Here is an 11,356-nt window from a genome sequence, read left to right as displayed (position 1 = left end):
GGCGCTGTGTACACATGCAGTCACTGCTCTACATTTCTTCTTGCCTGCTTGGAGCTTCCAATAAGGACAACATTTTGCTATACACGTAGCACAAGTCTCTTAGGGCAAAGCACCTTGCTTCCTCAGAAACCTCCCCATTAAAACCCAAATTCCAGGAAAACAGCTTTTGCCCGCTGGGATCCACACGTCCCACTCCGCACCTACAGCTCGGCGCCGGGGCGTTTCCAAACTTCTTCAGCACGCTCACCCGGGGGGGGGGCTCAAGCTCACTGAGAGTAGACTTCGAGGAGAGATTTCCCGCCAGCTTTCCGCGGCCAGCCTTTCACCAGCCTCCTGTGCGGTCTGCGCAGGCGTGTGCCAGACCACGCCCTCGCATGACGTCACGAGACGGTTACTGAGCTTCTTCGCTTGGCGCTCGCGATTTAAAACTTACCCGGGAGCCGTGGCGAGCCAAGATGAGAATTCCACGCTCAGGTGAGCTCGAGTGGGTCGGGGCGCGGCGGGAAGGGTCAGGACTGAGGGCGATCGTGCGGGCAAGTCCGGAAGGGACGAAGGGACTCTGCTGGGTTCCCCAGGGGGCCAGGGGCCGGAGGCAGAAGCGGGGGAGGGGAGAGGAGGGAAGAGAGGGGAGCGGGGCGCTGGGCCAATCAGGGCGCAGCTGCTAGCGGCTGCCGGGCTCCTGCTCCCCGCACTCCGGTTCTAACGGAGGATAAGGTTTTTTTTTTTTTTTTCTTTTTCCTGAACTGGGCGTTATTTGGGGGAGCTGTGAATGCAAGGTGGTGACCGCTCTGTGTTGAGCATACGCGCGTTTATTTTGAAACTGATACAAAAGTCTTGAGCGCTCCCTTTGGGACAGACCCCCGGTCAGATGCGGAGATATACAACAGAAGAAACATGGGCACTGGAGATGGAGATTGGAGGATCAGAAGTTAAAGGTTGTCGTCAGCTAAAGCGAGTTCGAGGCCAGCCTGGGTTTCATGAGACTCACTCTGAAAGGGAGCGGGGCGTGGGGACAAAACAGATAAATAGCCCATTTCTCTTGGAGCTTGTGTTCAAGGGGAGACAGTACAGTATTTGACAGATAAGGCCTAGAGCTGTGACTCCTCTCCTTTATGAACTCGAGATTTTTCAGCAGACCTTGGGAAGAACGTTCGAGGCAGAGCAGCGTGTACAAAAGTGAAGATTCAGGAAAGAGCCTGGACAGGGCTAGGAACTAACTAGAACGTGGTAACTACGCTTAGTGAGTTTAGACAGTAGGCAGGCCCTGGCAGACCTTAGTAAGAGGTTTGGAATAATAGTTACATTACAGACATGTTGCCTGTGACTTCCTGGACAGATGTTCAGGTGAAGGGATCTGTATCTACTGGGTGAGTTTGACAGAGCTCCATAGGCTGAGAGGTAGTTAGCCATCATGTAGATCATAAAGCCATGGGTATAGACCTTGTAGGGAGTGCATCCAGGACCAGAGCAGTTCAAGAAGAAAAGGGGCATTCGTTCTTTTGGGTGAGTCTCAAGGGAAACAGCCTGGAAGCACTCACACTGACCACATGCAAGCTGTCCTTAATCCTGCAAGGCTGTGTTCATGAAACGGTAGGGATGAGAAGCAGAGCAGAGACGCTGATTGAGTGGGAGGTAGACGGAAATGCTTTTTACCATCTGAGAGAGGAATCAGGGAGGATTTAAAGAGGTCTCCCAGGTGCTTCCAGTTTCTCAAGTCCTTTCCTTACCCACATTCACAAAACTCTTGAAAATGTCTAGCTCCTATTTTGGCTTTTTTTTCCCTTCATCCCTGCTCCCCATGCACGGCCATTTGTTGTTTCTTGTGTAGGTCTTGTGCCTGTGCAAGTATTCTGCCCACTGCTCTTTGTTTCCAGCCTCCTTTTTATTTTAGTGTGTTCCTATAAAATGTTATTTTGTGTATTGTCGTTACATTGTATCACCTGTTCTGGAGCAGCAAGTTCTGCCCAGCTGCTCCCTCCATCCTTCCCTCCTCCCCTCTTCCTCTCTCCCTCTCCTTTCTCTGCACATGCCAGCCTACCAGCCAAGGATGAGTGCTACACAAGTGCTCACCCTGGGAGCCGTACCGAAGCCAGGTGTTAGTCCTTCCATTTAGGGCAATGGGGAAGCAGATACCACTAGAGCATTTGCTTGCCTACAGTTTTGTTAACTAGTAAGTGATGAAGCCAGGTTTGAGGCAATGCTTTCTGTTTCTTAAATCAGGGCTGGGATGAGGGTGAGTTAGGGTTCTTTTATCTCCTTCCAGGAATTTTGTGTCTTTCTCTGAACAGTAGGGCGCTGTCACTGCCATAGTCATACTGTGAATGTGTCATTAGCAATACGGCTACCTTTCTGTGAGCCATGTGTTGACTATCACCCCATGTGTCCGGCTCATTTTCTCTTACTCCCAGACTTCAGGCTTTTGTTCTGCCGACCTATATTCTACCCCCTTTCGTCACTTATTACCATCTTGTGTCCTTGTTCCTTTTTATATTTATGTTATGTTCCTGGTTTCTTAGTGTCCTCTTACTTCTTTACAGGCTCTTGACAAACCCCACAACCCTGGTTAATTTAAACATAGCCTGTTCTGCATAGTTGACAGTGGCCAGAGAAAAATACGCAGATACCAAATGGTTGGTTTCGGGGGCGCTTCAGAGCTGTTCATCATACCACACCTCCCGTTTTAGTCTTTCCATTTCTAGATAGCCATTTCTTCCTTCCCTTAGCTTTCCAGTACCGTCTCCTTCCCTGGCCCCCTAGTTCACTTGTATTCTTTGCTTAAGGACAGTAAAAGTAACAGAGAACAAGTGACTTAGTTGGTAGAATCCTTGTCTGGTTTTTCCCTCACAGCTTGTGCTTCCCCAGCCCTTTGCTGGTTGCTCGTTCCTGTTCTGTAGTTTTGAGGTACTCGGGACCTGTCTCTTCTCCATTCTCTTAGTTAGTGGGCTCATCCAGTGCGTTAGATGAGTCTCCGCTGTCACTCCCAAACTTACCTAGCCTGAAATTGCCCCCTGGATTCCACAGTTAGGTGCTCTTTTCTGCTTGGCTCTGGAGAGCCCGAGGCTTTGTTTGCCTCTGGAGAGGCTTGCTGCTTGGACTACTGCATTGGGTCACACGTGTGTGCCAGCATGTTCCCACCTTTGGCTTGTGCCCCTGCTCCCACGGGGTTTTCCCAGACTGTCTCTAGCTTTGATTCAGGTGTACCCTTTTTGGTGAAACCTCCTCTGTTAAGAGCACTGGCTGTTCTTTCAGAGGACCCGGTTTAATTCCCAGAGCCACATTTGCAGCTCACAACTGTCTGTACCTCCAGTTCCAGGGCTCCAACCCCCTCACACAAACACCAGTGCACACAAAATAAAAATGAATTATAAGAATTTCCTGTGTATCACACCAGAGACGAGGAAACGTCTCATTTCTGGAGAGGCTGCATTTGTCTGCTTGGCTAACGTTGTCACCATCAAAGGCTTTTATAGTTTGCATGTGCTCTGTGGCCAATTTGTAGGAATGCTGTGTGCGTGTGTGCGTTTTACATATTTCAAATGTTTTTCTCCATCCTCCTGCCAAGACATGGAGGAGTCGAGAACTGAACCCGGCCTGTATGACTATAGACCAACCTCATCATTTCTCAACACTGGGATCTCCCTGGCCCAATATCGTGGGCGACATGTCGTCCTGCTACTTTAGCTTAGCAAAGGCAGCAACTTTGTCTCATCCATGTCTCTGTCCTCAAGCATGCTAGGCAGATGCTCCCCCGCTCTAGTCCATCTCCAGCTCTGCCTCCTCGTCCTATCGGTGTTGTGCTTGAATGTACAGCAGCTGTGAATATTTGTCCTGTACCTTTCTCCCCACTTGCACCCTGCAAGAAACCCAAACTGTGGTGTCCAGCATCATGTATGATAGGACCTAGAGAATGTGCAGTGAGCCCATGCAGGCCCAAGTTCTCTTTTGGTAAAGGAAATAATTCTGTTGAAGGTTTCTTGAGCAAGTATTTTGTTGTCACTGCCAGGAACAATGAATAGCTCTTCTCCGAAGATCCATGGACAGCAGTTCGATGTTTCATCCCCTTTGGAGCGGGTGCTGTCAGGGCCCCGGCACGGGAAGGCTGCTCTCAGTACTCCTAACACCCCAGTCCTTGAAGACTTTCCCCAGAATGATGATGAAAAGGAGCGGATGCAACGGAGACGCTCCAGGGTCTTTGACCTGCAGTTCAGTACAGACTCCAGTCATCTGCTGGCCTCCCCTAACAGGTGAGTGCTCTTCTGCCTCTGCTTCCGCCTTGGTTGGAGGCGCATGGGCTGTATGGGTCCTGGTGCCTCCACAGTACTTCATTGATTCTGGGCATAGGGGTTTCTTTGTTTTCTTTTAATGTTTATTCTGTGCGTGCGTGCGTGCGTTTGTGCGTGTGTGTGTGAGAGAGTGAGCACGCGTGTGGAAGGCAGGACAACTTGCAGGAGTTAGTTTTATCCTACTTTGTGTTCCAAGGGTCAATCTCAGGTAATCAGGTTTGTTAACAAGTGCCTTTACCCACTGAGCCGTCTTGCTGGTCTCCTGGGTGTGTGTTTAAAGTAACTGTAATGTGGATCCTTGCTAGGATATTTTTGTTTTTTATTTAGGAATATTGATGTTTCAACTACCACATCTAAGTTTACAAACACACAGATTACAGAACATTACTCTACCTGTATCAAGCTTTCTACTGAAAATGTGAGTATTTGTTGGTTTGTATTTATTTAGTCAGGATCTTACTTTGTAGCTCAGGCTGGCCTCGAACCTGCGATCCTTCTGCCTCACTCATTTTAGTTGTGTGTCAACATGCCCAACTATGAGTTTGTATCTGGGAGGCAGGGCTTTCTTGATTTGGGTAGGAAATGCGATGGTTTGTTTGTTCTCTAGTGCAGCTTCCTGTCCTGGTTTTTCGCAGTGTGGCTTTACTGTTTCTGGTGGAGCCCTGCTGCTGCTGCTCATGGACAGTCTACCAGTGACAGTGCATGGCTCACAGGCAGATGGTGGCAGTTTGGAAGCTGATGATGCATCTGGAGCCACCCTGCATTCGAGCCTTCTCTCCCACTTATAAACTGGGTGACGGTGTCACTGACTTCCCTGCTCCAGGTCCCTCCTCTGCAGGGAGAGTGAGGGGAGTGCCTGCCTCACAGGCGGCTGCAGGGTCCTTAGAGCAAGGCCTGTGCACAGTGAGTGCTCATGGAGTCTCGGATCTGTTCAGCCTTTGAGGAGGGAGGGTGCATGTAGATTTGGCTTTGTTGCAAGTGCTTATGGGAACTGAGATCAATGGGGGTATTTCTTAGTAAACTTTAGTGTCTTTATTTACCGGAGCTTATGAGCTGAGCCTGTGACTAATAAACCTTTGTGTAATTTTTTTCCCTCTAGAAAATCACTACTAAGAATGCTTTTGGCTTACATTTGATTGATTTCATGTCAGAGATTCTTAAACAGAAGGACGCAGAACCAACCAACTTTAAAGTAAGAAGCATGGGTACTTTCCTTCAGCTGGCACAATGATTATTTAGAGTGCTTGAATTCTGCAAACGCACACGAGCACAAGAGCCTTCCTGATGAGACAGTACCGTGGCTCCTTTACCCCTTTCCTCAGAAAACAGTACATGTCGTTATTTCCCACTAGTCTGTGAGCACTTCTCTCTTCCTTTTCTTCAATAAATATTTTATGAATCTAGCTAGATTTTACCTGTCCATAGTGCTGTCCTGTGCATCTTTATGAATCTAGTTGTGCTTTTGGACCAGGTGGCTGCTGGTACCTTGGATGCTAGCACCAAGATCTATGCTGTACGTGTGGATGCTGTCCATGCTGATGTATACAGAGTCCTTGGAGGGCTGGGCAAAGACGCACCATCTCAAGAAGAAGAGAGCCATGGAGCAGGTATGCAGAGTGGGATCTGGATTTAAGGGGCTACTTCTAGTTTATACTGGACAATATTTGAGTAACATTCCAGGATGAAAACACAACAAGTTAAGTCACACGTTTTTTTTCAAAGCATGGATATTTCCAGAATGTTGTTTTCCATGAGAAAATGCAGGCAGGAAATGTGGCTTACTTGATTCTGTAGCTAACTCATGGTGAATTATTTTATATGTCCGTTTGTTTCGTGGGATAGGTGGGTTACTGGGAACTTAACCAAGCCTCATTCAACCTAGGCATCTGTCATACCTGCCTCTTATGCTAGGGTTTCTCAGGGTGGTTTTACTGTTTCTTAAAGGCCTTTGAGTCTCCTTATAGGAGTTTGCTTTCAGCAACACTGGGTCCTTTTCTTCAAAAAGGACCATGTAAAAGCTTTTAGAAATTATTTAGCAAGACTGAGTAAACACTAACTAGCTTCTGCTTGGTGTCTTCAGAAATAGGTTTTTTTTTTTGTTTGTTTGTTTTTTGTTTTTGAAGACAGGGTTTCTCTGTGTAGCTTTGGAGCCTGTCATGGGATTTGCTCTGCAGACCAGGCTGGTCTCGAACTCACAGAGGTCCGTCTTCCTCTGTCTCCTGAGTGCTGGGATTAAAGACATGTGCCACCTCCACCACCTGACTAGAAATTTATTTTTATTCACGGTGAAATGTGTTATCTAGTAATCCAGTTACTCTGTAAGCAGCAGATTAGATAGATGAGTTGTTGCCTGGACGGGACTTCCCTTTTAAATTATGACTTCTTTAGAGGGTTTTCAAGAACCAATCTTCTTCCTTTAGATGGAAGTGCTGTTGCACCAGAAACAACCAAAAAGACTGCAAAGACCAAGAAGAAGCCATCCTGCAAAACCATTGAGCAGAATCTAAGCAACATCAACGTTTCTGAAGCAGATCGAAAGTGTGAGGTGAGGAAGTGTGCGCTTTGCGTGGTCTCTGATGAATTTGGCAGAGAAGTCGGTACTGTCTGTGTTTATGGCTTGACTGAGCTTTGAAGAAAGGCTAGATTTGGACCAGTAACTGCAGACTCATGACCTGTAGGTCTGGGCTTCAGAAGGGGGATTGCGACTGGTTAGCATTTGAGAAAGGAACTAGTAGTGACAACACCAGTGCTCTATGGAGGTGGTCACATGAGTTACTAGGCTGCAGCCTCTGAGCTGGGAGAGTGTTTATGGAGCTGTGAAGCTGCATGGGTGACGAGAGGAGAGGATGTGGATGTATGAAACATGCCCCTTTTTGGGACCCAGGATGTTTAGATGGGATCAAGAAGATGGCAGCATCACAACCTCCAAGGAGGGCCAGGGAACCACGTCTGTGTTATCAGATCCGAGCCCGGTTTCTCCTAGGAAGCCACATCCCAAGCCCCAGTAGACCTGAGCACAGTGTTCTCCTGGTAGGATCCAGTGACGTCCTCCTTTCGTGCCTCACATGCATTTGCCTCCCCGTCCCTGTGCCTGAGATGTGTTCTGCCTTTGGGTTGGTAGCCCATGAACTGCCAGCCTCTCTCCCTTTCCTAGTCTTAGAGCCTCCTTGCAGCCTTTGCCAGACGTTGCTCAAGCCCTGCCCTTCACTTAGTCATCCAGGTTGGGTTTTCCCAAATCTTAGAAATATTTCTGTTCAGAGCAACAGTAGTGAGCCAGATGTGGTTTCATGTACCTATAATCCCAACACTCAGGAGGCTGGGGCAGAAGACCTTTGAGTAAGATGCCAACTGGGGATAGAGTGAGACCCCACCTTAAACAGAAGTCCCCAAAACATAGGAAGGTTAGGATCTTGTGGTTAGCTCTATCCCAGTAGCTCATCAAGGCAACAGGATTTGTTATGTCATTTTACTGTGTTTGGGCTTCTGTATCCATTTAGAAACTGCCTGTGAAGGGAGCTAGCAGAAGGGGATCTGTCGTCCATGTATGTTGTAGATTAAGAGACTGGAAGTACATGTCTCACCACTCAGCCTCCTGACCAGGTGCTTCAGCCAGGATCATACCTGATGACTCAGAAAGTCCTCCCCATTTGAGCACGCACAGGCGTTCAGTCTTGTAAATAGACCTGTGGATGAGCTGTGTTTCCTCCTGCGGCCTGCCATCACTCTTCCGTTCCCTGCTCTTGCACGCAGGTGGATCCTATGTTTCAGAAGACTGCAGCCTCGTTTGATGAGTGCAGCACAGCTGGGGTGTTTCTCTCCACCCTCCACTGCCAGGACTACAGAAGCGAGCTGCTTTTTCCTTCAGATATGCAGACTCTCTCCTCAGGAGAAGCTCTCGAGTTGCCAGATTTAGGTTGGGTAGACATGACAGATTTAAAAGGTGAGTAGAATCGCCCTTTATCAGTGCATCGCAGTCACCAGAGAAGCTTCTCATAGTCGTGGGGATAGCCTGTCATGTTCTCGTTCCTTTTGGTCACTCAGGTGGTTCTTCTGGAAATCCAAATTGGGTGGTCTTTGGCAATGCCTACCAATCCCCTCATTTCCCCCTCTTTGCAGTACGGAGTCTAAACAGAGTCATCACTGTTCTTGTGTGCACTGTTCCTCATGCACTCGGTGTTTACAGCCTACTCCGGTACTTACAGGCTTACCTGGAGGGTCAGTGTTTGAGCTGGGGCACAGGAAAGAGGTATCTGTCCAGCCAGGAATGCCTTGTTCTTGTTTGTTCCCAATTCCCAGGGTCCTGAAAAGGGGATATTGTGAATTATTCTCAAACCCTGGGCAATCAATCTATTAAGAACTGACCTATCCTGTTAGTAGTTTCCCCGTACTAGACAGAATTTCAACATCTTCCTGCATCCCCCAGTTCTCCCTCTTTCCTGTAGATCAGGATATCTTCCAAGGGTGAATGAAGGCCATGTGCTACAGCGTCACAGCTGTGCATGCTTGGGACCACTTCTGGGTACGGAATGGCATTGATCTCCCTCTGGGCTGACCATGCACATTTGGTGACACCCATTTGTGTCATTTTTTTCTTTAAGAGGGGTCCTGCTGTTTACCCCAGCTGGCCTTGTACCTCCCTACTCCTTCCTCCACCTCTTAAGGACTGGAATTATAGGCATGACCACTACTCCCAGGTCCATCCTTTCTACCCTTTACAGAGGTTTTTCTCAGCATAACTGTGCTAACAATATGTTTTCTGTGTTTATGCCCTCAGCTAGGGCTGTGACCCTCTGAGGGGTGTCATCTCCAGCTGCTTTAATAAGTACCACTATGTGATTACTAAGGAATTCAGTATGCTTTTAAGAAAAGGCTTCTACCAAGTGGTGGAGCATACCTTTAATCCCAGCACTTGGGAGGCAGAGGTAGGTGGATCTCAGAGTTCGAGTCCAGCCTGGTCTACAGAGTGAGTTCCAGGACCTCCAAGGCTGTCTCGAAAAAAGGAAAAAAAAGAAAAGAAAAGGCTTGTACATTTCCCAGCTGTAGAGCTTATTTCAAAATCAAATGTCCATTTTTCAGCCTCCAGTTTCTGCTTTGCATTTAGCTCTAGGAATGGCGTTTAGCTTGACTCCACTGTGGGATCACCTGTGTCTGTTTGCACCCTCAAATAGTTAGCAACAGGAGTTTGACGGCCAGCCATCACCGGCATTCCAGCCTTTGCAGGACAGCGAGGTGGCTGCATTCACCGTTCTCCCTCTGTGTCATCCTGAAGCGGCAATCTCAGCCCACCTCTAATATTTCCATGATCTTGCTGTCCCCCTAGCGCCCCTGCAGCAGTGTGTGGAAGACCGCCAGCTCTGCCCTTCCCTGGCCGGGTTCCAGTTTACTAAATGGGACAGTGAAACCCATAATGAGGTGTGGTCAACTTTTGGATCTATAAGGGCTTGGGTGCGTTTTTGAGTGGCTGTTGGTTTCAGTTAGCTAGCCCAGACTAGATCTGCCCAGTGGAAGCCAAAACTGTGGCATCGGTTTTATTTATTCACGAGTACAGAAAATATTTCCTTTGGCTCTTCTGTGGGAATTCCAGCCTAGCTGGGAGGGTGGGGCTGGGACCCCAGCAGAGCCATCATACAGTTGTGGACTCTGAGGTCAGCTCCATGTCTTCTTTGCTTCCTTAGGTCACATTTGCTTTTGAACATGCATATCATAGTAGCCTCTTGTCTCCAGCTGCTGTCAGGCTAGAGGCATTTCCTTCTTTTGGGGGTTAAGTCCCCTGGCACACTGTTTCCTGAGAAACTGTCATGTTTAAAGTCTTCCTTTGTGTATTTTTAGCAGAGCTCCCTTTAGCCTACTTACTACAACTTCCAACATAAATGGTCTCCATGGAAAACTGTGTTCCCCAAACATGCAGTTAATGAATGTGGATTCCTGTTTTGTGTTTTGCAAAATGTGCCCAACACAATGCAGCTTCAGCCTGCACTGCACAATGTAAACTTCCTTGTGAGAGTGCTGGTTCTAGGAGGTGGGGCTGGGGGTGGGGTGCCGGGAAAGGAGAGGCTGAAAATGACCCGTCTTCTCTTCGCAGTCTGTGTCAGCCCTGGTGGACAAGTTTAAGAAGAATGATCATGTATTTGACATCGATGCTGAAGTTGAAGACAGTGACAATGGGGATGTCCCTGATGGGCCCCTGGTGGAAGACTTTGATGACAACGATGAACCAGACCCTTCTGCAGCTGGGGATCATGAGGAGCTGGGAAGCTGGAAGAACCTCTGCCAGGTCCAAAGCAGCCAGTAAGGCCTCCGGGTCCCAGAAGGTTTCCAAACAGGCCTGCGGCTCTGGTTAACTGGGCTGGTGTGCCATGTCACGGATGTGGGCTGAGCCACATGGCTGAGGGTCACACCTGGCTTTGCGTGTTGGTGACCCACTTAATTATAGAACTGATACTGCTCGGGCAGAGCTCATCCCCCTCCTTGCCTAAAACTGAAGTATTCTGCGGCTGCCCGAGCCTCTGAGCTGCCTGGCAGGAAACCGTCAGCTCAGTGGCGTTAGGACACCTAGACTGAAGGAGTAGCCTGTGATGATGGTGGAGGATAGAACGGAGATGGCCCTCTAAGAGGGTGAGGACCAGAAGGAGCAGCCTTGAAGTACTGGTATAATACAGACTTGGCAAGGGGTACCTGTCACTCAGATGTGCTGAAGGATTTGTAGTGTGGCTAGAGTTCTGGACGCCTACAGGACCCCTGCATAGCATCAGGCCAGACTGTCGGGAAAAGACACAGACCCTTCACACCTTTGCCTTTATGTGCCTCACTGCCGAAAGCTGACCGCAGAGTGTAGGTCGGGACAAAGTGCAGAGGCTCTGAAGCCATCTTCACTGTAGTTCTTGTGGAACTACACGTTAGTCTGTGACACAGCCTAGATCCTCGTCCTTGACAGTATAAGATCCAACAGACTTGAATTATGAGGGTTTTGTATTTTAATTTTAAAAATTAATTTTGAGCCGGGCGATGGTGGCGCACGCCTTTAATCCCAGCACTCGGGAGGCAGAGGCAGGCGGATCTCTGTGAGTTCGAGA

At 48.5% G+C, this 11,356-nt stretch overlaps 1 protein-coding gene across 1 annotated transcript in view; it reads left to right on the top strand.

The window, feature by feature from the left end:
* The first annotated feature begins 455 nt into the window (after positions 1-455).
* The window catches only part of Ncaph (non-SMC condensin I complex subunit H), a 28,032-nt gene continuing 17,131 nt past the window's right edge, over positions 456-11,356 (top strand). The window contains exons 1-9 of the mRNA XM_005364425.3: positions 456-474; positions 4,004-4,244; positions 4,611-4,701; positions 5,383-5,475; positions 5,755-5,890; positions 6,704-6,828; positions 8,034-8,223; positions 9,604-9,695; positions 10,366-10,571. Coding sequence (XP_005364482.1) covers positions 456-474; positions 4,004-4,244; positions 4,611-4,701; positions 5,383-5,475; positions 5,755-5,890; positions 6,704-6,828; positions 8,034-8,223; positions 9,604-9,695; positions 10,366-10,571 — 1,193 coding nt within the window. The remainder of the gene's footprint in view (positions 475-4,003; positions 4,245-4,610; positions 4,702-5,382; positions 5,476-5,754; positions 5,891-6,703; positions 6,829-8,033; positions 8,224-9,603; positions 9,696-10,365; positions 10,572-11,356) is intronic.

The sequence above is a fragment of the Microtus ochrogaster genome (genome assembly GCF_000317375.1).
Source record: "Microtus ochrogaster isolate Prairie Vole_2 chromosome 14 unlocalized genomic scaffold, MicOch1.0 chr14_random_1, whole genome shotgun sequence".
NCBI lineage: Eukaryota > Metazoa > Chordata > Mammalia > Rodentia > Cricetidae > Microtus > Microtus ochrogaster.
Note: the sequence above shows the minus strand (reverse complement) of the source record. Positions and strands in the feature narration are given on the sequence as shown.